At 50.3% G+C, this 27,000-nt stretch overlaps 2 protein-coding genes across 2 annotated transcripts; one reads left to right on the top strand and one right to left on the bottom strand.

The window, feature by feature from the left end:
• The first annotated feature begins 79 nt into the window (after positions 1-79).
• RABL2B (RAB, member of RAS oncogene family like 2B) lies at positions 80-21,944 on the top strand. The gene is made up of 9 exons (XM_073329065.1): positions 80-248; positions 2,533-2,684; positions 2,960-2,989; positions 3,874-3,953; positions 12,507-12,586; positions 19,658-19,769; positions 20,783-20,880; positions 21,149-21,232; positions 21,498-21,944. Exons 2-9 carry the CDS (start codon positions 2,569-2,571, stop codon positions 21,573-21,575), a joined length of 678 nt encoding a protein of 225 aa, XP_073185166.1. The 5' UTR covers positions 80-248; positions 2,533-2,568; the 3' UTR covers positions 21,576-21,944.
• A 489-nt stretch (positions 21,945-22,433) lies between these two features.
• On the bottom strand, positions 22,434-26,348 carry ACR (acrosin). Its single transcript, XM_073344107.1, has 5 exons — positions 26,278-26,348; positions 25,653-25,856; positions 24,900-25,165; positions 24,366-24,511; positions 22,434-22,703 (listed from the first exon to the last, which is right to left on the bottom strand). The coding sequence occupies exons 1-5, from the start codon at positions 26,346-26,348 to the stop codon at positions 22,434-22,436; spliced, it is 957 nt and encodes a 318-aa protein (XP_073200208.1).
• Between the last annotated feature and the right edge of the window lie 652 nt (positions 26,349-27,000).

The following is a 27,000-nucleotide window of genomic DNA, read 5'->3' as shown; positions in this document are numbered from 1 at the left end:
GGGGCGGCCCCTGACGGGCCGGGGAGGGGAGGGGCCGCTCGGAGGCGGGCTCTGGGCCGGCGGGGGCGGGGGCGGGGGCGGGGGCGGGGCCGGCGCGGGGGCGGGGGCGTGGCCCCTGGCGTCCCGCGCCGCGCTCGGCGCCTCAGGCGCTGCTGGGCGGCCTCGGCCCGGGGTCCCTGCGGCGCGTGCGCAGCCCGGGGCCTCGCGCGCCGCGTCGCGTAGCAGCGGGAACGCGGCGGGGCCGGCTGGTGAGTGTCGGGCCGGGGCTCTGCCGAGAGGGGGCGGTCGGCGGGGGGGGGCGGTCGGTGGGGAGCTGTCCCCGGTGCGTGGGGGGGGGTCGATGCGGGGGATGATAGGTGGGGTAGCCAGGAGCTGTCCCCAGTGGGGGCCAGGGTGATCGATGCGGGGGATGATAGGTGGGGTAGCCAGGAGCTGTCTCCGGTGCGTGGGGGGTGATCGATGCGGGGGATGATAGGTGGGGTAGCCTGGAGCTGTCCCCAGTGCGTGGGGGGGGGTGATCGATGCGGGGGATGATAGGTGGGGTAGCCTGGAGCTGTCCCCAGTGGGGGCCAGGGTGATCGATGCGGGGGATGATAGGTGGGGTAGCCTGGAGCTGTCCCCGGTGCGTGGGGAGGGGGGTGGTCGATGCGGGGGATGATAGGTGGGGTAGCCTGGAGCTGTCCCCGGTGCGTGGGGAGGGGGGTGGTCGATGCGGGGGATGATAGGTGGGGTAGCCTGGAGCTGTCCCCAGTGGGGGCCAGGGTGATCGATGCGGGGGATGATAGGTGGGGTAGCCAGGAGCTGTCCCCAGTGCGTGGGGTGGGGTGGTCGATGCGGGGGATGATAGGTGGGGTAGCCTGGAGCTGTCCCCAGTGGGGGCCAGGGTGATCGATGCGGGGGATGATAGGTGGGGTAGCCTGGAGCTGTCCCCAGTGCGTGGGGTGGGGTGGTCGATGCGGGGGATGATAGGTGGGGTAGCCTGGAGCTGTCCCCAGTGCGTGGGGGGGGGTGATCGATGCGGGGGATGATAGGTGGGGTAGCCTGGAGCTGTCCCCAGTGGGGGCCAGGGTGATCGATGCGGGGGATGATAGGTGGGGTAGCCAGGAGCTGTCCCCGGTGCGTGGGGAGGGGGGTGGTCGATGCGGGGGATGATAGGTGGGGTAGCCTGGAGCTGTCCCCAGTGGGGGCCAGGGTGATCGATGCGGGGGATGATAGGTGGGGTAGCCAGGAGCTGTCCCCGGTGCGTGGGGGGGGTGATCGATGCGGGGGATGATAGGTGGGGTAGCCTGGAGCTGTCCCCAGTGGGGGCCAGGGTGATCGATGCGGGGGATGATAGGTGGGGTAGCCAGGAGCTGTCCCCAGTGCGTGGGGAGGGGGGTGGTCGATGCGGGGGATGATAGGTGGGGTAGCCAGGAATTGTCCCCGGTGCGTGGGGGGTGTGGTCGATGCGGGGGATGATAGGTGGGGTAGCCAGGAGCTGTCTCCGGTGCGTGGTGGGGGTGATCGATGCGGGGGATGATAGGTGGGGTAGCCTGGAGCTGTCCCCAGTGGGGGCCAGGGTGATCGATGCGGGGGATGATAGGTGGGGTAGCCAGGAGCTGTCTCCGGTGCGGGCCGGGCTGATCGATGCGGGGGATGATAGGTGGGGTAGCCTGGAGCTGTCCCCAGTGGGGGCCAGGGTGATCGATGCGGGGGATGATAGGTGGGGTAGCCAGGAGCTGTCTCCGGTGCGGGCCGGGCTGATCGATGTGGGGGATGATAGGTGGGGTAGCCTGGAGCTGTCCCCAGTGGGGGCAAGGGTGATCGATGCGGGGGATGATAGGTGGGGTAGCCAGGAGCTGTCTCCGGTGCGGGCCGGGCTGATCGATGTGGGGGATGATAGGTGGGGTAGCCTGGAGCTGTCCCCAGTGGGGGCCAGGGTGATCGATGCGGGGGATGATAGGTGGGGTAGCCAGGAATTGTCCCCGGTGCGTGGGGGGGGGGTCGATGCGGGGGATGATAGGTGGGGTAGCCAGGAGCTGTCCCCGGTGCGGGCCGGGGTGATCGATGTGGGGGATGATAGGTGGGGTAGCCAGGAGCTGTCCCCAGTGCGGGCCGGGCTGATCGATGCGGGGGATGATAGGTGGGGTAGCCAGGAGCTGTCTCCGGTGCGGGCCGGGGTGATCGATGCCGGGGATGATAGGAGGGAGAGCCAGGAATTGTCCACGGTGCGTGGGGGGGTGGTCGATGCGGGGGATGATAGGTGGGGTAGCCTGGAGCTGTCCCCAGTGGGGGCCAGGGTGATCGATGCGGGGGATGATAGGTGGGAGAGCCAGGAGCTGTGGGCGGTGTCAGGAGGCTCTGGATGGAGTGGTGCCTTTCCATTGCATTCGGGGTAGGTGTATCCACCACAGGGCTGGGGTCTGATCCAGCACAGCAGTTCTGTTGATCGTAACTGCTTTTTGATGGCTAGGAAGGAGACTGTAACGCTATGAGCTTACCCTAGCTCTTTCTGAGGGGCTCAGAAAAGTAAAATCTTCCCCTTGATCCCAGGAGAGGTGGCTTCTGTGCAGCTAGGGTGGAGGCAGCATGGCTAGAGATGCACCAGGGGGAGATTCCTGCAAGGAGCTGGACCAGACGAAGTATGATGCAGATGAGAACGTGAAGATTATCTGCCTGGGGGACAGCGCTGTGGGGAAATCCAAGTGAGTAACTGGCCCTTATTGCACGTGCCAGGAAGGCTCCAGCAGCATACAAGCTTGGCACTCCTCAACCAGTGTCTCGTCTCTGCCTCTCCGCTGCACAAAGCAGCAGCTCCAGTTATTGTTACCTCACAGTGGTTTATTAGCTGTGTCTGAGACCAACGGAGAGGCTGAATGTATAGGAGTGGGGGGCCTATCTATATCAGGGATGAGGAAAAAGAAGATAATAAGGTGATCAGGTAAGGACTAATGGGCCTGTGTCATTTCTCTACTTGCAGGTTAATGGAAAGGTTCCTCCTGGATGGATTGTATCCTTTGGGTTCTTTCAGACCTCACCACTGTTTATTTTTGGTCTAGGGCCCAGGAGGGTACATGAAGGGGAAATGGTCTGTTTGAGGCCTTCTTGTTTAACCATGCTCTTCTCATCAGGGGCTCTCATCCCATCCTCAGCAGAGTTCTGTTTCCTAGCTTTCCCTGCCTGACCTAGACTCTCTTTATAGTACACTGATAAGCTAGCTAAATCCACACAGCACTTGGGAACTTATAACTTCTGTTCCTCCTCAGAAGGTCCTCCCCCACTATCAACTACAGTATCTTCTTTAGAATTCCTTTCCTGAGCACTGCAGTGTTAGCAGCTGGTCCTGTGCGGCCTATAGGACTGTCATGGGCACTTCAACTATAGAGCTCCTACTCCCCACCTTAGGGCTTGTACACACTAGCACTTACTTCAAGATAACTTAAGTCACTCAGGGGTGTGGAAAAGCCTCCCCTGCCCCGAGCGATGTAAGTTACACTGACCTAAGCGCTAGTGTGGACAGTGCTATGTCGGTGGGAGACACTTTCTTGCCAGCATAGCTACCACCACGCGGGGAGATGTAGTAATCGTGCCAATGGGAGTGCTCTCTCCCGTCCGCACAGAGCGTCTACACCAGCAGCACCACAGTGCTCAGTACAGCTGCGCCACTGTATCGATTCCTGTGTAGACTAACCCTTAGTTTGGGATTGAAACTCTGAGGCAAATTTGAATGACTGGCTTAGCTATGCTACACACTGCAGAGGAGCAGCTTGGTGACCCAGCTGCTGACTGCTTGCCCTAGCCCCCCTCAAGCAAGTTCCCCTCACAGGTGCTCTACTGAACATGAGATTGGTGTCTGGATAAGACTCACTTTTCAGCTCCTTAACCTATGCACAGCCGACCCCAGCAGCTCTCTACGTTTGCCTTGACACTCTACAAATACACAACCAATGTGGATGGGAAGAATATCCTTGTGGGTAAGCACCTCCTAGGAGACGAGCACATATCCTCCCTGTGAGTGCTGGGTACAGCCATGGGAAATCCCTGCTATGGCATCACTAAAGGACCTCTGTTGAATCCAGGAATTCCTGTTCATCTCAACTGGGTGTAAACTGAACACAAATAAGGGCAATGGCAGTGTCCATGGTATCAGTGTCACTGTTGACCATTTTTGTAGAAACACTTGTGCTGTTTTTAGCTGTAGTTTTCATCCTGACAGTGTCCTTGGGGCTATATAGGACACAAAGACAGTACCTGCCTTGAGGAGCTTACAATCTCAAAGGCAGCATTAGGAAGAGAGATCACACTGGGAAATTGAGACGAGAGAATGACCTTTGTTATTGCTATGAACTCCCAGTTTTGAAGTACTGCAGAAGAAATGAGTCTAAGAGGAATTTGAATGAGAACTTGGTGAACACAGATTGGGAAATCATTTTGCACCTGAGGCAGCATGAAGAAGGCCCAGAGACAGAAGTGGGAGAAGGAATGAAAAGATCATTGAGGCTGGTACCACTGGTGGAGTGGAAGGGGTACGAGGGACATGTTAAGGGAAAAGTACTGTGATGTAGGCAGATGTGCAGTGACGCTGGACATTGGAGGAAAGGCCGAGGAATTTAAATTTAATGCAGTTGCAAAGAGGGAGCCAGCAGAGGGACCAAAAGGGATGATGAGGTCAGCTTGACAGGCAAGGAAGTTAACGTTATGGGCTGTATTTTGGATGGACTGGAGGGGCATGATGAAGGAATCATGGAAGCCACCGAGGATAAGCCTGCTGTAATCAGGATGGGAGGTGATTGAAGCCTCGACAGGTGTTTTAGCTTTTGGGACCAAAAAGAAGAGCTGGATTTTCAATATATTGTGCAGGAAAAAGCAGTGAGATTTGGATGAGAGAGGAGAGGGAAAGGTCAGTAAGGCTGGGCAACAGGATGGTGGTGGTGTCATCAGAAATGGGAAACATTACTAATGTGCTTCTCCAGTGGGGCAGGAACTGTGAGAACCTTAGAATAAGGTTACCAGCGACTCAGTGTTCTGTCCTCTTTTGGTCCATGTCATAGCAGTGAAGCTAGTGGCACTTCAGTCCTCTTTCTGATCTCTCTGACTCCAAAGTGTTTGGTCTCTTGCCTGTACCTGTCATGGGGTGGAATCTCATGATTCTTCTGTTCTTAGATGGTATCCTGGTACACTGACCCATGAACACCAAACGCTTATCATCTTGCTGGCCAGACTCAGGAACCTGTGTGCTTCCTACCTTCAGGACCCTGTGAAGAGCAATATTGACCAACAGCTTTCTTAAAACCAATTGTTTTGATTTAGCAGTTGGAATGAAGTACAGCTTATACCACTTACCAGCAGCCTCTCATCTCCCAGCAAGAAGTTGCTATTATCCAGAAGTTGCCAATAACCAAAAGGCAGGTTTACAGGGCTGCAGCCAGGAATGAAGTGCTGGGACATGCTGAGCCTGGGCCCCCAGAGCCAGGGCAGGATGCAACCCTGAGAGCACCAGGAGAGGCATCATGCAGGCCCCTAGCATTCCTGCTCCCCCTGGAAAGCATCTGGACCACAACCCGCATCCCAGCTGCTGCCCTGCCTGTAGCTCCCCCTTCCAGCCTGCAGCACCATGGGAGAGGAGGCTGTGGGAGTAGTCTGTGGGCAGGGGAGAGTGTGGCAGCAGCCTAGATGCTGGGGCTTTCCGCAGGGATGCTGGGGGCTCATGGGGCTGCACTGTACCTCTTCCTGCATTCTCCCTCTCCCTGGGCTTGTCATATCCCAGTGCTTCCATACCTGGCTGCAGCCCCAAAAACCTGCCTATGAGTGGGTCTGTCCATGGAGAATGAGGGCGCTGGAGTGTGCTGAGCCCAGGCCCCCAGTGCCAAGACAGGAAGAAGTACTGTGCAGCCCCATGGGCCCCCAACATCCCTTCCCCCTGTGGAAAGCCCTGGCATTCAGGCTGCAGCCCATCTCCATGCTGCTGCCCTGTCTGCAGCCTACCTTCCCAGCCTCTCCTCCCACTTTGCAGCGCCAGGATTCCTGCGTTATCTCCTGTGTGGCTGCTGGGTCCCCACCACGGGGAGGCTCCATGGCAAAGAAGAAAAGTTGCCAATAAGCAGCATGACAGTTGCAAATATCTGAGTCCAGTTAACTTTATGCTTAATGGGATAGGATCAGCTTCCAGCAAAATGTTGCTAATAACCAAAAATTGTCAGTATCAGGATTGTTAATAACCAGCATCTACTGTGTTAGAGAAAAGGGGATTTTAAAACAACAAAGAGCCTACACACACATTACACATATAGTCTCATCAATAATAATAATCATCCCCAGAAGGGACCATTGCTTTCATCTAGTCTGGCCTCCTATATATAGTACAGTCCACAGAACTCCCCCTGCCCACCCTAAAAATTCCTAGAGCAGATATTTTAGAAAAACATCCAATCTTGATTTTAAAATTGCCAGTGATGAAGAATCCATCATAGCCCGTGGTAAATTGTTCCAGTGATTAATTACTCTTATAATTAAAAATGTATGCTTTATTTCCAGTCTGAATTTGTCTAGTTTCAGCTTCCAGCCATTGGATCATGTTATACCTTTCTCTGCTAGGTTGAAGAGCCTATTAAGTATTTGTTCCCTACGCAGGTACTTATAGACTCTAGTCAAGTCACCTCTTCACCTCCTTTTAGTTGAGTCTATCATTTTAAGGCATGTTTTCTCATCTTTTAAGCATTCTCATGGCTCTTCTTTGAATATTCTGTAATTCACCAACATCCTTCTTGAATTGTAAACACCAGAAATAAACACAGTGCTCTAGCAGTGGTCTGGTAGAGGGATAGCTCAGTGGTTTGAGCATTGGCCTGCTAAACACAGGGTTGTGAGTTCAATCCTTGAGGGGGCCGTTTAGGGATCTAGGCCAAAAATTGGGGATTGGTCCTGCTTTGAGCAGGGGGTTGGACTAGATGACCTCCTGAGGTCCCTTCCCACCCTGGTATTCTGTGATTCTCTGATATCAGTTCCAAATACAGAGGTAAAATAACCTCTCTGCTCCTACTCAACATTCCCCTGTTGATACCTCCCAGGATCGCATTAGCCCTTTTGGAAACAGAGTTATACCTGGAGCTCATGTTCAGCTCATTATCCACCAGGAACCTCAAATCTGTTTCAGAATCACTTCCATCACTAGAGTCCCTCATCCTGTGAATATGGCCTACAGTCTTTGTTCCCAGATGTATACATTTACATTTAGCCATATTAAAACTCGTATTGTTGGCTTGCACCCAGTTTACCAAGCAATCTAGATTGCTCCACATCAGTGACCTGTCCTTTTAATTATTTAATTATTTGCCGCTCCCCCAATTTTTGTGTCATTTGCAAATTTTATCAGTGATGATTTTGTTTCTTTCAGGTCATTGATAAAGATGTTAAATAGTATAAGGCCAAGAACCGATCCCTGTGGGAGTCCACTGCGCAATAATAATCCCCTGTTTATAGTTTACATTCTGAGATCTATCAATCAGTGAGTTTTTAATCCATTTAATTTCACACTTCACTACAAGCTAAATTAGACAGACTCTTCTTTTCTGTTACAGTAACAGAACAGAATCTACTAACATTCTCCTAGCAAAGCCCAGATCCTTCTGTGTGTATTTTTTCTTCCCTCTGTTCTCTAAGAGAAGCTGGGTTTAAGAAAGCCCTCACCTTCTCTGTGGGTGTCTGGGCCCAATTACCATTTTGCTCACTATTTTCTTTGTTTCAGGACTCAGGTGCAACATTTCCTGATACTTGAGGCCTTGTCTGCACTTGAAAGTTTTATTACTAAAATACTTTTGGTTAAAGTTGTGATTTTATTTTTAACCAAAATAGTTATATTAGTAAAAGCCACAGTGTGGATGCAATTATACCATTAGACAGTTGACCTTACCCGTTTTAATTACAGTAGAACCTCAGAGTTACGAACACCAGAGTTACAAACTGACCGGTAAACCACACATCTCATTTGGAACTGGAAGTACCCAATCAGACAGCAGCAGAGACCCCCCCCCCCCAAAAAAAAGGTCAAAACAGTACAGTGCTGTGTTAAATATAAACTATTTAAAAAAATAAAGGGAAAGTTAAAAAAAGATTTGACAAGGTAAGGAAACTGTTTCTGTGCTTGTTTCATTTAAATTAAGATGGTTAAAAGCAGCATTTTTCTTCTGCGTAGTAAAGTTTCAAAGCTGTATTACGTCAATGTTCAGTTCTAAATTTTTAAAAGAACAATCATAGAATCATAGAATCATAGAATATCAGGGTTGGAAGGGACCCCAGAAGGTCATCTAGTCCAACCCCCTGCTCAAAGCAGGACCAATTCCCAGTTAAATCATCCCATAATCATAACATTATGTTCAGAATTACAAATATTTCAGAGTTGTGAACAACCTCCATTCCCAAGATGTTCATAACTCTGAGGTTCTACTGTATTCCACTATTCCTTTCGTGGTGTGAAGTACTTATGTACCAGTATAACAGCATCTACACTAGAAAAGTTGTACTGGTATTTATAGCAGAGCCCAACTCTGCTATAGTTAAGGTTGAGCATCGCTTCCTGTTTAAAGGTGGACCATTTTAAGTACTCTAAAATCCATATGATGAGTTGGGTGGTTTTGAAATGTATAGTGCTTCATTGGGGTGCTGGATGGTGTTAGTAGTCCAAAGGTGGGGTCATTTGAGCAGGGGGTTTCAGAGCTATCAACCTCTTAAAAACCCATAATTTTACAAAAACATCTTGTTCTTCTCATTATTTTTTGCACTCACATGGGGCTCAAACTGTAGAACACAAGAGCTGCCATAGTGGGTCAGACCTTGGTCCATCTGGCCAGCATCCTGTCTCTGACAGTGGTCAGTAGTAGAGCTTCAGGGGAGTGAACAAAACAGGGCAATTGTGGAGTGATCCACCCCTGTCTTCCACACCTGGCTTCAGGCAGTCAGAGATTTAGGGTTGCACAAAGCACATGGTTGCATTCCCGACCATCCTGGCTAATAGCCATTGATGTACCTTTCTGTCATAAACTTACCCAGTTCTGCTTTGAACCAATTATACTTTGGTCATCACAATGTCCCATGGCAGTGATTGCCACAGGTTAGTTGTGTGAAAAAGTACTTCCTCTTGTTTGTATTAAACCTGCTGCCTATAAATTTCATTAGGTGACCCCTATTTTTTGTATTGTGTGAGAGGGTAAATAACACTTCTCTCTATTCATTTTGTCCACACCATTCATGATTTTATAGACCTCTGTCATATCCTCCCTTGGTTGTCTCTTTTCTAAGCTGAACAGCCCTAATCTTTGTAGTCTCCCCTCTTATGGAAGCTGTTCCATATACTTGATCATCTTTGTTGTCTTTGTCTCACCCTTGTCCAGTTCCACTATCTTCTTTTTGAGATGGTGTGACCTAAACTGGACACAGGTGTGGATTTATATAGTGGCATTGGGCCTAAGGGGGGATATGATAGAGGTCTATAAAATCAGGATTTGTGTGGAGAAAGTGAATAAGGAAGTGGTATTTACCCCTTCACGTAACAAAAGAACAAAGGTTCCCCAATGAAATTAATAGGCAAAAAGTTTAAAACAAACATTAGTAAGTACTTCTTTATACCACACACAGTCAACCTATGGAACTCATTGCCAGGTGGTGATGTGAAGGCCAAAAGTATAACTGGGTTCAAAAAAGAGTTAGATAAGTTCATGGAGAATACGTCCATCAATGGCTGTTAGCCAAGATGGTCAGGGATGCAGCCCCATGCTCTGGGTGTCCCTAAATCTCTGACTGCCAGAACCTGAGACTGGATGACAGGGGATGGATCACTTGATAAGTGCCCTGTTCTATTCATTCCCTCTAAAACATCTGGCACTGGCCACTGTCAGAAAGATGGAATACTGAACTAGCTGGACCATTGGTCTGACTCAGTGTGGCCATTTTTATGTTCTTTCTGTCTTATTTTCTATCCTATTCCTAATAGTTTTAACATACAGTTAGTCTTTTTGACCACTGCTGTGCATTGAGTGGAAGATTTCAGAGAACTCTTCACAATGACTCCAAGATCTCTTTTTTTGGTGGTAACAGTTAATTTAGAACCCATTCTTGTATATGTATATTTGGGATTTTTTTTTCACTGTACATTACTTTGTCCTTATCAATTTGAATTTCATCTGCCATTTTCTTGCTCAGTCACCCAGTTTTGTGAGATCCCTTTGTAACTCCTCACAGTCTGCTTTGAACGTATCTATCTTGAATAATTTTGAACTTTGCCACCTCACTGTTCATCCTTTTTTCCAAATCATTAATCAATATGTTGAACAGCACAGGCCCCTGTACAGATCCTTGGGATCCTTGTGGGGGTGTGGGTCCCTCTTCCTGTCCCGCATGTGAGCTAGGATCTGGGAGGCCCTTCCATGCTGAGAGAGGAGTCTGAAGCCCTTTACCTGCCTTCCCCCACCCCAGCTCTTTTCAGGGTTGTCCCTCCCTGCCCCCCATGTATAGCCCTCTCCCTGACCCCCATGTGTGGCTTGACTGGGGGGGGTCTGAGCCCCTTATCTTCCCCCTCCACATGAGCAAGCATCTGAGGGTCCTGCCCCTCTGAGGGCCTCTAAACCCCTTTCCATGCTGGTATGCTAAATGCTCGAGAAAGGAGAATGAGAACTCCCACTGAGATGAATGGAGCAGTTCACGTCTCTCGGATCTATTGTTTCTGGTTGTATTCCTCTTCATGGAGTGTTCGTATTCAGCTGAGCATCCTATGCTGTGAATGGGTGCGTAGAACCCTTCTTTGTGCACTAGGGACAGATCTGGGTTAGGAACTTCACATGTCAACTCTCCTGCCTGTCCCTACCTCCAGCTGGTACACACTCTCCGCACAATCCTACCACCTGCCCATGGTCCTTCTAGCCTTAACAGAGGCATGGATGGCAAGAAGGAATCATAGAATCATAGAATATCAGGGTTGGAAGGGACCCCAGAAGGTCATCTAGTCCAACCCCCTGCTTGAAGCAGGACCAATTCCCAGTTAAATCATCCCAGCCAGGGCTTTGTCAAGCCTGACCTTAAAAACCTCTAAGGAAGGAGATTCTACCACCTCCCTAGGTAACGCATTCCAGTGTTTCACCACACTCTTAGTGAAAAAGTTTTTCCTAATATCCAATCTAAACCTCCCCCACTGCAACTTGAGACCATTACTCCTCGTTCTGTCATCTGCTACCATTGAGAACAGTCTAGAGCCATCCTCTTTGGAACCCCCTTTCAGGTAGTTGAAAGCAGCTATCAAATCCCCCCTCATTCTTCTCTTCTGCAGGCTAAACAATCCCAGCTCCCTCAGCCTCTCCTCATAAGTCATGTGTTCTAGACCCCTAATCATTTTTGTTGCCCTTCGCTGGACTCTCTCCAATTTATCTACATCCTTCTTGTAGTGTGGGGCCCAAAACTGGACACAGTACTCCAGATGAGGCCTCACCAATGTCGAATAGAGGGGAACGATCACGTCCCTCGATCTGCTCGCTATGCCCCTACTTATACATCCCAAAATGCCATTGGCCTTCTTGGCAACAAGGGCACACTGCTGACTAATATCCAGCTTCTCGTCCACTGTCACCCCTAGGTCCTTTTCCGCAGAACTGCTGCCTAGCCATTCGGTCCCTAGTCTGTAGCTAGGAGGGAAAGGTGGGCGGGTATGTGAGTAGCCATAGCAATGGGTGTGATGTTGGAGGAGTTGGAGCAGTGTCCAAACTGTGTGAGGATGGGAAGAGGAGGGGCAGGGGAGTCTGAGCAGTTGGAGGCAATATGGAGAGGTTAGAGACGGGAGAGGGTGTTGGTACAATGCAGGAAAGAATGGAGTGGAAAGGAGGGGGTTGGAGCTGTGCAGTGGGGGAAGTTGGTGAGGCTACACTTCTTCCCCTTCCTCTTACACTTCACAGCAGAGTCTTAGTCTGTGAGGCACTCAGTAGTTTGGGACCTGGCTACTTCAGAGACCACCTTACCCTCCATGCCTCTGCAGCCACAGGGACACTGCAGCTGGACAGAGCCACATTTAGGCTGCCCAGGGAGGATGACAGCCAGGGTCCTGGCATGGAGAATGCTCTGTGGACCACCCTGCTAAAAAAGATCACACTGCCATTGTTGAGATCACCCCAATCTGTTTAGGTTTGGATCCCACAATCATCCCTGTACTATCTGAGTACTTCTCACCTTATTTTCTTCAGCTTTTGCACCCATGCCGTGCCTTGTTTTTCTGTGTTTTTTTTAAATCCAGTTTACACAGAACTTTTTGCACTACTGTGTTTAAACTGATGCCAACTGTCTCTGCTGGGGTGTTGCACAGGCACATCTAAACCCCATGTATAGCGAGAGCCTGTGTTTATAAACTGGTCAGGGAATGTCTCAGTCTGTCATGGCAAAGGCTCGTATCAGTAGACACACAGGAGAGGGCTGAACTCTGGGGTTGGGTTATGAGGGGGTTGGAAGTTCTTTCCTGTCATGGCATGCTGAACTTGCTGGTTTGTGCCTTTCAGACTTCTGGGACACAGCCGGACAGGAGAGGTTCCAGAGTATGCATGCATCCTATTACCACAAGGCCCATGCTTGTATCATGGTAAGGGCATTCTTCTACCTGTGGCTTTCACTCTGTGTTTGTAGAGGATTCCTGGCTGGTAACAGAACCTGTTTGGTATTCATCCTACACATTATCTTTAATAATGTTACCCCGAGTACAGGCTCTTGAGGCCAGAGTGTCTGAACTGGAGGAGCTAAGTGAGACAGAGAGGTACACAAGAGGAGACTTTCCGGAACACAGCAGAGTGGTCCCACCCCCAGCCTCTGTGCTGCTGAGGAATATGGAAGTCTTGGGGAAGGAGAACATCAAACTGGAGCAGATGGAAATGATCCTGTAGTGGGGACCCTCCTTTCAGATGATGCCATGGTATCTTCTCACACTGAGGATATCTCTATGTGGGAGGGGACCTCAGTTGTTGGAAGAGACTGGTAATAGTAATGGGGGATTCAATTATTAGAAATATAGATAGTTGGGTTTGCAATGACCAGGAGAACCGCATGGTAAATTGCATGCTGGGTGCAAAAGCTGCAGATCTTTCGAGACATCTAGACAGACTTATGTGCAGTGCTAGGGAGGAGCTGGTGGTCATGGTACATGCGGGTACCAATGACATAGGGAAAGGTAGGAGAAAGGTTCTGGAGGTCAAATTTAGGCTACCAGATAGGAGATAAAAGTCTAGGACTTCCATGGTAGCATTGTCTGAAATTCTTCCAGTTCTAGGCACAGAACCAGGTAGACAGGCAGCACTGCAGGGTCTCAATGCATGGATCAGACAATGATGTAGAGATGAAGGGTTTAGATTTATTAGGAACTGCGGAACCTGATAGGAAAAAAAACCCAGAAAGCGAACCTATAATCATGTAAAGCTACGCTGCTGTCTTTTTTCTATGCTTATCTGTCCTTTCTACTTTGTTTATGGATAGAAAGAATGTGAACTGTGTGTAACCTGCACTCCCTGCTTTTGGGGAGAGAATTCCTTATACAGATAAGCCTCCATGCTCTTACCTACCCCAGAACTTCAAACAGACTGGGTTAACCGGTTCGAACTGGAAGAGATATCACAATGTATGTTGAACCAAGCTATAAAAGCTCATCCCTGTTCTTTGTTCGGGGCTTCACCATTTTCCTCTGAAAAGGAATTGGTGAGCCCTTCAGCTGTCGTATTTGCTAGCAATAAAGTGCCTCACTTTATCAAAGAGCCAAGACTCTGTGTTTTGTTTGGCTAATACAGAAGTCCAGGGAAGGCTACCCTCCTAACCCTAGACGGGAGGGGAACCCTTTTTCCCTAACAAACCTTTTAGGAAAGGAGGAGCCTATATGGGAAGGATGGGCTCCCCCTAACTCAAAATGGAACCAGATTGCTGGCACTTAAAATTAAAAAGAGACAGTCTCTACGTAAAAGAATAAATGGACACAAATCAGATGTCAAGAATTATAACATTCATAAACCAGTCGGAGAACACTTCAATCTCTCTGGTCACGCAATCACAGACATAAAGGTCGCTATCTTAAAACAAAAAAACTTCAAATCCAGACTCCAGCGAGAAACTGCTGAATTGGAATTCATTTGCAAATTGGATACTATTAATTTAGGCTTAAATAGAGACTTGGAGTGGCTAAGTCATTATGCAAGGTAGCCTGTTTCCTCTTGTTTTTTCCTACCCCCCCCCCCCCCAGATGTTCTGGTTTAACTTGGATTTAAACTTGAAGAGTGGTCAGTTTGGATGAGCTATTACCAGCAGGAGAGTGAGTTTGTGTGTGTATGGGGGTGGGGGGGATGTGAGAAAACCTGGATTTGTGCAGGAAATAGCCCAACTTGATTGTCATGCACATTGTGTAAAGAGTTGTCACTTTGGATGGGCTATCACCAGCAGGAGAGTGAATTTGTGTGGGGGGGTGGAGGGTGAGAAAACCTGGATTTGTGCTGGAAATGGCCCACCTGATGATCACTTTAGATAAGCTATTACCAGCAGGACAGTGGGGTGGGAGGAGGTATTGGTTCATATTCTCTGTGTATATATAAAGTCTGCTGCAGTTTCCACGATATGCATCTGATGAAGTGAGCTGTAGCTCACGAAAGCTCATGCTCTAATAAATTGGTTAGTCTCTAAGGTGCCACAAGTACTCCTTTTCTTTTTGCGAATACAGACTAACACGGCTGTTACTCTGAAACCTGTCTATATACAAAGGAAAGAAGTCTAAATACTAAAATGGGTGAACTTGAGTGCCTAGTATTAAATGAGGATATTGATATCACAGAAACTTGATGGAATGATGATAATCAATGGGACAGGGTAATACCAGAGTGCAAAATATAAAGGAATGACAGAGTAGGTCAGGCTGGTTGGGGAATGGCACTATATGTGAAAGAAACCACAGAGTCAAATGTAATAAAAATCATAAATCAATCAAACAGCCATAGAAGTTCTATGGATAGTAATTCCATGCTTGAATAGTAAGAGTATAGCAGTAGGGATATACTATCGACCACCTGACCACAGTGGTGATGGTGATTATGAAATGCTAAGGGACATTAGAGAGGCTATAAAAATTGAAAAGTTAATAATAATAGGGGATTCTAACTGTCCCCATATTGACATGTCACCTCAAGATGGGATGCAGAAATAACATTTCTAGACACTATGAATGGCTGCTTCTTGGAGCAGCTAGTCCTGGAACCCACAAAGGCAGAGCCAATTCTCGATTTAGTGGCACACAGGATCTGGTCCAATGGGTGAATATAGCTAAACCACTCAGTAATAGCAACCATAATGTAATTAAATTTAACATCCTTGTGCGGGGCGAAATACCAAAGAAGCCCACCCCATAGCATTTAACTTCAGAAAGGGGAACTACACAAAAATGAGGAAGCTAGTTAAAAGAAAATGAAAAGGAACAGTCACAAGAGTGCAATGCCTGCAAGCTGCATGGAAACTTTTAAAAAACACCATAATAGAGGCTCAAATTAAATATACACCCCCAATAAAAAAATAATAAGAGGAACAAAAAAATGCCACCCTGGCTAAACAGCAGAGTAAAAGAAGCGGTTGGAGGCAAACAGGCATCCTTTGAAAAGTAGAAGTCAAATCCTACTGAGGAAAAGAGAAAGGAGCATAAACTCTGGCAAGTCAGGCGTAAAAGTATAATTACACAGGCCAAAAAAGAATTTGAGCACCAACTAGCAAAAGACTTTAAACTACAGCAAAAAATACTTTTAAATACCTCCGAAGCAGGAAGCCTGCCAAACAATCAGTGGGGCCACTAGACAATCAAGGTGCTAAAGGAGCACTCAAGGAAGACAAGACCATTGCAGAAAAGCTAAATGAATTCTTTGCATCTGTCTTCATTGCAGATGATGTAAAGGAGATTCCCACATCTGAGCCATTCTTTTCAGGTGACAAATCTGAGGAACTGTCCCAGACTGAGGTGTTGAGAGAGGAGGTTTTGGCACAAATTGATAAACAGTAGTAGTAAGTCCCCAGGAACAGATGGGAGTCACCCAAGACTTCTAAAGGAACTCAAATAAGAAATTGCAGAACTACTAACTGTGGAATGCAACCTACCGCTTAAATCAGCCTCTGTACCAGATGACTGGACGATAGCTAATGTGATGCCAATTTTTAAAAAAGGCTCCAGGGGCAATCCTAGCAATTACAGGCCAGTAATCCTAACTTCAGGACTAAGCAAATTGGTTGCAACTACAGTAAAGAACAGAATTATCAGACACATAGATGATGATATGTTGCAGAACAGTCAACACGGCTTTTGTAAAGGGAAATCATGCCTCACCAATTTATTAGAATTCTTTGTGGGCATCAACAAATTTGTGGACAAGGGTGATCCAGTTGATGCAGTGTACTTCGACTTTCAGAAAGCCTTTGACAGGATCCCCCACCAAAGGCTCTTAAGCTGTTAAGGGATAAGAAGAAGGTCCTCTCATGGATCAGGGACTGATTAAAAGACAGGAAACAAAGGGTAGGAATAAATGACCAGTTTTCACAGTGGAGACAGGTAAATAGTGGGGTTCTCCAGAGATCTGTACTGGGACCAGTGCTGTTCAACATATTCATAAATGATCTGGGAAAAGGAGTAAACGGTGAGGTGGCAGGGTTTACAGATGATACAGAATTATTCAAGATAGTTATGTCCAAGGCGGATTGCCACAAATTACAAAGGAATCTCACAAAACTGGGTGACTGGGCAACAAAGTGGCAGATGAAATTCAGTGTTCATAAACACAAAGTAGGGAACACTGGAAAACATAATCCCAACTGTACATACAAAATGATGCAGTCTAAATTAGCTGTTACCACTCAAGGAAGATCTTGGAATCATTGTGAATAGTTCTCTGAAAATATCTGCTCAGTGTGCAGCGTCAGTGAAAAAAGCAAACAGAATCATTAGGAAGGGGATAGATAATAAGATGGAAAATAAAAATGCCACTATGTAAGTCCATGTTGTGCCCGTACCTAGAATACTGCGTGCAGTTCAGGTCACCCCCATCTCAAAAAAGATATATTAGAATTGGAAAAGATAGAGAGAAAAGCAACAAAAATGATTAGGGGTATGGAACAGCTTCCAGATGAGGAGAAATTAAAAAGACTCGGACTGTTCAGTTTGGAAACGAGACAACTAAGTGGGGATATGAGGTTTTTAAGGTCAGGCTTGACAAAGCCCTGGCTGGGATGATTTAGTTGGAGATTGGTCCTGCTTTGAGCAGGGGGTTGGACTAGATGACCTCCTGAGGTCCCTTCCAACCCTGGTATTCTATGATTCTATGATATGGTAGATGTTGATAAAATCATGACTGGTGTGGAGAAAGTGAATAAGGAAGTGTTATGTACCCCTTCACATAACACATGGACCAGATGTCACCTGATGAAATTAATAGGCAGCAGGCTTAAAACACACAAAAGGATGTACTTCTTCACACACTGCACAGTCAACCTGAGGAACCCATTGCCAGAGAATGTTGTGAAGGCCAAAAGTATAACTGGGTTCAAAAAATAGTTAGATACGTTCATGGAAGATAGGTTCATCAGTGGCTATTAGCCAAGATGGTCAGAGATGCAACCCCATGCTCTGGGTATCCCTAAGCCCTTGACCGCCAGATGCTGGAACTGGAAAACAGGATGGCTCACTCGATAATTACCTTGTTCTTTTCACTCCCTCTGAAACATCTGGCACTGGCCACTGTTAGAAGACAAGATATTGAGCTAGATCAGGGATCTCAAACTCAAATCACCACGAGGGCCACATGGGGACTAGTACATTGGCCCGAGGGCCGCATCACTGAAACCTTTTCATACAACGATTCAAAAGTATAGTCAAAAATGAAAAAAATGAAGAGTAATATAGTATGCTATTAAAAGTCAATGTATTAACTTTTTTAAAACTGTAATGCGAAGAGGGGTTTTAATAAAATATAAATACCTGTAACTATTCCTTATGTGGTCAGTAACACTGATGATGATCTACGGTAACAGTCTATCAATGTAGCTGTAATGGCAGGAACTTTTTAAAGTAACTATTCATACAAAATACGTTGTCACTTTTAACAAACATTCTTCCCAACTACTCACAGCAAAGAATCATACATGCTGAATGTCTAGTCCATGAGGCCCCGCCCCTGCCCCGTCTCTTCCCACTCTTTCCCCGCACCCATTCCAACCCCTTCCCCAAAGTCTCCGCCCCAACTCCGCCCCTTCCCTGCCCCTATTCCAACCCCTTCCCCAAATCCCCGCCCTGGCCCTGCCTTTTCTCCAACTCCACCCCTGAGCACGCCGCGTCCCCCCTCCCTTCTGGAAAGTCCTAAGCGCCACCAAACAGCTCTTTGGTGGCAGGAAGCGCTGGGAGGTAGGTGGAGAAGTGGGGACACGGCGCGTTGGGGGAGGTGGGGGCGTGGTGAGGGAAGCTTGGCTGCTGGTGGAGCTGGCGCCTATGGCAGGCCGCAGAAAATAACTTGGCGGGTCGCATGCAGCCCGCGGCCCGCGTGTTTGAGACCCTGAGCTAGATGGACCTTTAGTCTGACCCAGTACGGCCATTCTTATGTTCTTATGTAGTGCTGTAAATATTTCCTTTCCTTGCTTGCTGTTAACAGTCCTTCCTATACTGTTCTCCTGTCCCTTGTCCCGTCATTGTTTACCTTTAGCACCTTTCATCTTTCCTCATAACTCCGTTCCTCAACCCCTTTGTATTTCTTTTGTTCTCTCAACTCTGTCCAATTCATCAACAGCTTTCCAGTAATATCATGCCTAGAACAGAATGCACTTTTCCTGGTGCAGTCACATCAAAGCCATATAGGGAGGTCTGACCCTTGGTTGCTTTGTGACTCGATACCTTGGAGCATGCAGCACAAAGCTGCATTGGTCTATTATGCAGGATTATTGCACTGCAAATTCATGTCCCATTTGCTGCCTCCTCTCATTGCCCTTGTCTTTCAGCCATTGCTGCTTCCCATTGCTGGAGTTTCCTGCCCAGATGTGTTCCCTTTCCAGGCTTTAATCTCTTTACTCTCCCCTGTCCACACTGTTATTCTCAGCTCCTCCTAATTTAGCATCATTTGTAAACTTCATTAACATGTGGCTGACCCCCTTGTTTAGCTCATTAATGAAGTTGTAAATCAGACTGGGGCTGACACCTATCCTTACAGGGCACATTAGAGTCCTCCCCACCCTCATTATTGTTGAGGGTGAGTATCCTCAGCACTATTCAAGGCAGGATGTGCAGAGAGATCAAGAGACTGATGATAGCTTAGTGCGGGGAGAGGGGCTGGGGTTTTTTTAATGGCTTGATGATAGTTTGCCATTTACCATAGCCTCTGTTTTACCGCCTTCCTGCCAGTTGTCAGCCCCTATGCTGGTGTCTGGTCTAAGCCAATTGTATTTAATTCTGACAGTCATGTTCCATGGGATGCTGTATCAAACATTTTGATCCAATCTAAATAATCTCCCTTCAGCAGTTTCCCTTCAGGCACTAACTCTGCAATTCTGTGTGTTTAAAAAGAAAGGCAGTGATTTTGCATGGTGGGTTTTGCAAATATTCAGTGCAGCGGGTTGCTCAGGGACTGTCCAGCTGCAGGCCTGGTGACAGGTGGCTCTTCCTTGGCAGGTGTTTGATGTGCAGAGGAAGGTCACCTACAAGAACCTGAATAACTGGTACAAGGAGCTGAGAGAGTTCCGCCCAGAGATCCCCTGCATCGTGGTGGCCAACAAAATTGATGGTGAGTGTTTCTGCCTCTTAGCCTTTCAGTGCTGTGGGATGGTCCTTTTGTGACATGGCTGAAGGAAGTGACCACCTGGCTGGTCCCAAGGGCTTCTTGGAGATGGACTCCACAGATCATATTTTACTAGATAAAGTGCTGGCCTTTTACAGCATGTTTTTGCCTCTTGACTTTGTTTTGCTCAGAAAAAGAAACGGAAAACACAAATTTGTTTTCAGCACAGACATAAATATATAGCACGGTTAGCTGAGCCCTGGCCTGATATCACCCAGTCTCCTTCCGGTCTCCTCCCGCTCCCCTGAACAGCAGCTTGCACCACGCTGGCCAGCTGGCAGAGCCCTCTTAGCTCACCAGGTTCCCTGACATTGTTACAGTTTATAGTCTGCATTGTGGAAGTACCCAGCGGCCCCATCCAAATCAGGCTCCTTTCTGCAGGTGCTGCGCAAACATAGGGTGAGACTGTCCCTGCCCCAAAGAGATTTCAGTCTGCTTTGAGACGAGCAGCAACAAGTGAGCATGACAAACAGTGGAAGAGCAGCAGAGGGAGGGCAAAGGTGATGGTTCTGTGACAACACCGGTACGCTGCAAGTGTACCACTGTTAGCAATAGTGAGAAACGTTTGAAAGACATCCCTAGCACAGACAGAGCCATGCAGACCTGGGAGCTGGGACAGATGAAAAGTAATGCTCTGTTGTTTACACTGCACCAGATGTCCCCCCATGAGGTGAGAGTCCCTGTCAGGGTCCATCTGTGGAAAGCCTTGACCAGCAACGAAAAGGTCCTTTTCCATCATGTACTTCCTTGCTAACTGTTAGTTTAGCCTGCCACCCTTTGCAGGTTCCTCTAGTTGTCAGGAGGCACCATCCAAACCATGCGCTGCATGAAGGGGGCCTTGCCAGCGAGAGATGCCCCCACGAAGGTTGCTTGGACTTCTTCTCTATGCTGTCCCAGGGCATGCTTGGCCTGCTACCAGCAGTGATGGCTCAATAACTGCTTCTCCTTTCCTCCTTCAGCGGATTTGAAAGTGACTCAGAAAAGCTTCAACTTTGCCCGGAAGTTCAATCTGCCCTTCTATTTTGTCTCAGCTGCAGATGGCACCAACGTAGTGAAGGTAAAGCTTGGCTATGTGAGATGGGTCTGGTGCAAGGCAGCATGGGGAGGTGAGAAGGAGCAGGCATTCTTTGGGAGACAGGATGTTTCGCTGGCTGCCTCCCAGGTGTGTGTGTGGGGGGGGTCCTGTAGCTGGGGGGTTGTCTCATGGCTGGTTTCTCTAGGGTGCTGTAGGGTGGGGGGAAAAGTCCTGTGGGTTCATCTGGGGTTGGGCATCCTAGACGCCCCTCTCATTCCCAGTGTGACAAGTGCCCCTCCTTTCTCCTCAGCTCTTCAGTGATGCTATCAAACTGGCTGTCGCGTACAAACAGAATTCAGGGGATTTTATGGATGAGGTCATGCGGGAGCTGGAGGTAAGAGTGCCCTGCCTGAAGCTCCCCTCCCTCTCCTTAGTGAGTTGCCAGCACCACACCCCTTCCCTCACCAGGAAAAAGCCCCCAGTCCCAGCTCAGAGTGGGGTGAAGTGGGGCCTGTGTTGGGAGCATTGTGGGGTCCTGTACAGACAGTCCCAGATTAGGGGTGAGGGGATGAGGTGCTGTGCTGGGAGTGCCATGGTGGGGTGGGAAATGGCTGGTTCCCATTTGCTTCTCACCATTCCCCCATCCTGCTCCCTTCCAGAACTTTGAGCTGCAGAAAAAGCGGGAGGACTCAGATAAAGAGGAGAACTGTGCCGAGGAGAAGCCCCCATCCACCTGAGCCCAGGCCTCAGACCAACCTTGTACTGCTCCCTATTGCCCCAGCTTCTTCATGGTTAGTTAGAACCATCACTCTCTGCCTGGGGAGAGCAGATTTCTCATGCACTGGCCATGCTGGGAGCCTCTGGCTGGGACCATCCCTCCCTAGGAGGGAGACTGTTTGGGCCCGATCTTCCTGGCCTGGGCCCCATCCTCCTAAGCATCCGGGATGCAGAAGGGACAAGAATACATGTGACTGCTGCCTGCCGCTCTGGGAGGGAAGGGGGGCATTTGTTGGGCACTGCCTGCCCTGCAGGGAAGGGTCCTGCCCAGGTGTCTATTAGCGGAGCCTAGACTGAGAAAACCAACACTAAAGGACTTTTTTACAAAGCGTTGAGCCTGGGTCCTTCCTGCACCCGGACCATGTTCAAATAGCAGCCCTTCCCACTGCTGTTTCAACCCAGCCAGCTCTACCTCTCACCCCTCCCTGACCCCACTCACCGTAGCAGCCCAACCACTCCACCCCAATGCTTCTCTGGCTCTGTGTGCCACCCTTCTCCAACCACACTGTCCCAACCCACTGTGAGCCATCTCTCCCCTTCCTCGCTCCACCATTCTAGCCCAGCTGGTTGTGTGCAGCCTCTGCTCCTGGGTGGTTCTGGGCATGGCATACGAGGTTGAACAGAACAGAGGCAGAGCTGGCTGTGTTGTGGGCACCGTTTTACTTCTGCTGTGAGGTAAGCTCTCAGTCTCCATCCACAAGGACGACGGACAGGATGGGAGCCGGATGCTGGTACAGAGTCCTCTAGAGCAGTGGGCAAAGCGTCAGAAATGGCCACTGTCCATCTCAGCCTCCGCTGTGCTCTGCTCCCCTCCCTTCTCAAGTCCCCTTTCCCTTCAGGCCCTGTAGGAACTCGTTGAGCTTCCTGAAGAAGTCAGACAGACTGCTCTGGGCTGACGGGCAGGGGCCTGTCCTTGTTCTGGGCCTGGGCCTGACTTTCCCCAAGATCCAGTCATGAAAGTGCTGAGTGGAGCTGTAGACCCCTGGCCTCTGTGCCTTGGCGCAGCCCAGCCCCCAGCTGGTGACTCCAATAACCCAGAAGCGCTTTGACCTTTCCTTTGTGCACATGAGGGGGCCACCGCTGTCGCCCTGCAGCAGAGGAGAGAGGTCTGAGGCACAGCCAGCTCATCACTGGTGGGTCAGGCTTGGCAGTAGGGCTGACTCCTTCTTGGAAGAGGCTTAAGGACACACAACTCGTCCCTCTGGCATCCATCACTGGGAGACAGTTGTCAGCTAGAGCTCAGAGGAAGGGGGCACACCCCCAAGGTCTGCCTAGCGTTGGCAAAGCCCTAGCACGTGTTCCAAAGGGGGATGATCTTGCAGTGCCCCCCACCCATGGGAATGGACTGTCTAGGAGCTGCAGCCAGCGCTTCCCCCATCAGGAGTCCGCTGCATTTCTGTGTTAGCTCATAGCTGGTTTGGTGAGTGCTTAGCAGTCAGCTCCCTCCTCTTCCTCCTCCCATACAGAGCCCTCTTGGGTACCACACCTCTGAACGCAGCCACTACACATCGGCGCTATGGCATGGAGGCCTCACTCCCTGCCCCGTGTGCTAAGGCACAGGGCCTTCCTCCCAGCTCTGCGTACCAAATTCAGGGTATCTGCCTCACTGGCCCTGCGGAGTAGCTGTGCTCTTAATCCTAAGAGCTCCTGACCCAGATTGGATCTCTGAGTCATTGACATGAGAGATAAAAACCGCCGACTGGGCCCCTCCAGTCCATTCCTGTGGATGGTTTCCTGTGACCTGTTCCCTAGGGCAGCATTTCCCAAATGGTGTTCCGCGGCACACTGGTGTTCCGCACGATGGGAATAGGTGTTCCGTGAAAGAATCTAGAATTTAATTTTGACTCTTGCACTTGATTTTTGTACTACTTTATACACGCTTTCCAGTTAGAAAGTGTTAGTTCCAGTTATTTTACATTTGTATTTTTGCTTTGTTTTATGAAATAAAATATATTGGAGCATAAATAATGCCATTTTTATTTGAAAACCAAACGACTACAAAATAATATTATAAGTGTTCCGTAATCGGCTAAAAAGTGTTCTGTGGCCGGAAAAGTTTGGGAAACGCTGCCCTAGTGTCCTGGCCAGTTCCATTGCTGAGGACACTTAAATGGGACTCTTTCCACTTCCTTTGGGAGACTGCCACAGCCCAGTGCAGCTCATCGTGGGCTCTGCAATCCCCCTCCTTTTGCATAGCATCCCTGGGGCTTTACACCCCTAATACAATGACAGAGAGAGAAAAGCAAAGAGGTTTCCAGCTGAGATTACCTATGAGATGGGCAAATGGAAGGAGTTCTGGCAGCAGGCAAACAGAGGAGAAGGCTCCCATACCACCAGGTAGAGAGAGGCCAGTGCTGGACAAGCAGAAGGACAGAGGCATGGGGCATGGGTTTTAAAATGGGGTGGGGCAGTTTGGAAGGGACTGGGCACCAGCGAAGGAGCCTGGGGATGGGTGAGGAGGAAAGATGTGGTTTCACTTTCTTTTGTATGCCAGAAACAGTGTTGTCTGGGACTGAAGGAGACCGTAGACAAGGGTGCTGAAACTGTTCAGGTCGGAGGAGGGGGAGGCAGAGCCCCGGGTCGGGATATTGGAGGAAGTGGAGGCAGGGTCCCAGGTGAGGATTCCAGCAGAGCAGGGGGTAGTGAGAGTTCTAGGCGGGGATCCCAGAAGAGGGGGTGTGAGGCCACAGCACAAGCATTTGAGCAGAGCTGGGGAGGACTCTGCAGTGAGAGGGCTCCAGCCTGCATACCTGGCAGCTGTCGATGCCTCCTTGCTCGTACCCTGCACACAGGTTGTTGCTGGCGATGGCCCCGTTGTACCAGCGGCTGCTGTTACAGGTCGTGATGTCAATGAGATGCACCTTGGCCTCCTGCAGGATGTCGGCTGTTTCCAGGGCTGCAGGGACATGAAGAATATTTACTGCACAGCTCTTAGCCCTATCTCCCGTTCCCCAGTGCGCCACATGGGTGTGCCCCTCCCCCAGTGCCTAACCTTCACTCTGCTCCCACACTTTTGTGGGAGGTGGTTTTGCTCATGCACCCCTCCTCCTCCTCCCTTGCCTGGGCAGGTGAGGTTTGGATCCAGCCCTTGGTGGGCACATGCCCTTGGCTCAGTGAGGTGTGTGGGGCACTGGCAGCGTCAGGAGGGGCAGCTGCTGCCTTTTCACGGCAGCAGAGGCCTAGACCTTCAGTGCAGCCAGATCCCAGTAGTCCCAGCTGAGGTCAGTGTGTCCGTGCTGGGACAGGTGCCCAGTTAGAGTTAACAGGGAGCCTGGGGCTCTCACATGTCTCCTGCGTGACTCCCCAGCCGCTGATGTAGCAGTGGGACAGGTTCGACACCTCCACCATGGCACTGGGCAGGCAGGCGGGCTGTGCGTAGTCATTGCACTCGATCGGCTGCTCGAGCTCCAGCAGAGCGATGTCATTGCTCTCCATGCGCGGCTCGTAGCGCTCGTGCAGCACCACCTGTTTGATGGAGCGCACCTGGGCCTCGGGGCCACGCTGGGATAGCTGGGACGCACCGACCACAACACGCCACTGCGGGAGCAGCCTGGAGAGCAGAACGGGAGTCAGTCCCAGGGCGCAGGTGGGGGGGGATAGAGCGGTTCCTCTCCCGGCCGGTGCAGGGCCGCAGAGAGCTGCACTGTAGCTGTGTGCATTGCACTGCCCTACTGTCTGAGGCAAGAGAGAGCGCGGCAGCAGGGAGCCAGGTACAGAGACACAATAGGGCAGCGTGTTCTCCAGCATGCTCTCACCTTGGGACAAGCTGTCAGTCAGTGCCCAGGCACACCAGACTCAGCCTAGGGTGTGTTGATGCCTGGCCAGGGAACAGTACCAGCCTGTGGAATAGGCCATGGTGCCCAGCTGTCTCGCCCCATAAGGATCAGCCCCATGGCATGGCCAGTTCCATGGCATTGCCCAGATGCCTTCTGGCTTGCAAGTGCTGGGAGTACATGGAAGAGTGGGTGGGTGGCCTGAGCTGCTGGCCCCCTGCCTGGGCTGTGAGGGCAGCCCTCCTCCAAGGTCGCACATCTCACCTTCTCTTGGCTTTGAAGCAGTGAGCGGCTGTGAGGACCCAGCGGGGGCTGACGAGGGACCCGCCACAGGAATGCCGGGGGCCCATTCGGGTGGGGATCTGGATGCTGACGAGCCAGGGCCAGGCCCCCGGCAGAGCATCTACGCCACCCACGATCCGCATCCCGCCGTAGCCAGACGCCAGGGGCCGGCGCCCACAGGCTGCACTGGAGACAGAGGAGCGTCACTGCCCTGCTGGCTGTGGCCTGGCAAGGCAGCAGGGATTTGACACTTACCCTGGGGCTGACCTTTGCCTCCGGCTGGTTCTATCTCACGCCCAGGTCTTGCCAGGCATCTTCTGTGTCAGGCCACCTGCCTCTCCCTGGACACAGCCTGAGGGAAGCAGCAGGGCCTAGGAGCCCTGTGCGTTACCCACCCCCCGCATGTGAGATGGCCCATGGGATTGATATGCCAGGGCCTCATTGCTAAGCCATGAGGCACCGATGTCACCTGACCCTGGGAAGGGGGCAGGAATCCCTGTCGTTCAGGATGGCCTCATGTGGGGGGGGCCAATGCCCTTCGGTGCTTGGGAAGGGCCCCATCAGGGCCCCTCTCAGTAGTTCCTCTCGTGGCCCAGGTGTCACTTACTCGCAGCTGCCCTTCGTGCTGTGCATGGGCCAGACCAGGGTGTGGAACAGGAGGAGGGGGAGCAGCCGCATCTTCCACCAGAGCACCAGGCACCTGCAGCTACGACACTCGCCTCACTACTCGTGACACCATAAACCAAGTCCAGGGCCTCCGTCCAATCAGTGACTGGCCGGTATGACATCACACAGGTCTCTGGTTTCCGCCTTCCTTTGTGACGAGTGAGTGGAGCTGGGAAGGTGCTGATGGAGGCATCAGGGCCAAAGCTGTGAGCACTGCGAGGGTGACAGGGACGGTGACTTCCGTGGGCGATGGAGATACCCCGGGGCAGGTAGGAATGGGTAGGCTACTGCTTACAGCACAGACCGAAATCTCCCTGAACAGTGTATCCAGCTTGGCCAGCTCTCCTCCCGCCCTGCTCTCTCTGTAGTGGGGCACACTGGGTTCATTACCCCACACAGTGCAGATTGAGTGAGCATGTTCTCCAGGCGCTCTGTGCCCTGCTGCGGCATCATGGCCTAGCTGCCCACATTGTCCCAGAGTGCACTGATACATACACGAGCACAAGGAACATAGCACTGGCCAGTACTGTCCTGCGCCCAACTGTCCAGAACCAGATAGTCCAGAGGAAAGTGTAAGAACCTCAAAGCAGCAGATGCGAGGCAATCTGCTCCTCCCCCGGAAAGGGCTGATTCTAATCTTTAATTGTTGGAGATTGTGCTTCAG

Source organism: Lepidochelys kempii, chromosome 1 (assembly GCF_965140265.1).
Source record: "Lepidochelys kempii isolate rLepKem1 chromosome 1, rLepKem1.hap2, whole genome shotgun sequence".
Lineage (NCBI taxonomy): Eukaryota > Metazoa > Chordata > Testudines > Cheloniidae > Lepidochelys > Lepidochelys kempii.
Note: the sequence above shows the minus strand (reverse complement) of the source record. Positions and strands in the feature narration are given on the sequence as shown.

What these genes read in the sequence shown, in the direction of transcription:
- ACR (XM_073344107.1), bottom strand. Translation starts at nt 26,348, where the DNA reads ATGCGGCTGCTCCCCCTCCTCCTGTTCCACACCCTGGTCTGGCCCATG. An exon ending in AGCACGAAGGGCAGCTGCGA is followed by an intron (nt 25,857 to 26,277) that starts GTAAGTGACACC and finishes CTCTGTCTCCAG; the next exon opens with TGCAGCCTGTGGGCGCCGGC. An exon ending in TGCTTCAAAGCCAAGAGAAG is followed by an intron (nt 25,166 to 25,652) that starts GTGAGATGTGCG and finishes TCTGCTCTCCAG; the next exon opens with GCTGCTCCCGCAGTGGCGTG.
- RABL2B (XM_073329065.1), top strand. Translation starts at nt 2,569, where the DNA reads ATGGCTAGAGATGCACCAGGGGGAGATTCCTGCAAGGAGCTGGACCAG. An exon ending in AGGCCCATGCTTGTATCATG is followed by an intron (nt 12,587 to 19,657) that starts GTAAGGGCATTC and finishes CTTCCTTGGCAG; the next exon opens with GTGTTTGATGTGCAGAGGAA. An exon ending in GGTGGCCAACAAAATTGATG is followed by an intron (nt 19,770 to 20,782) that starts GTGAGTGTTTCT and finishes TTCCTCCTTCAG; the next exon opens with CGGATTTGAAAGTGACTCAG.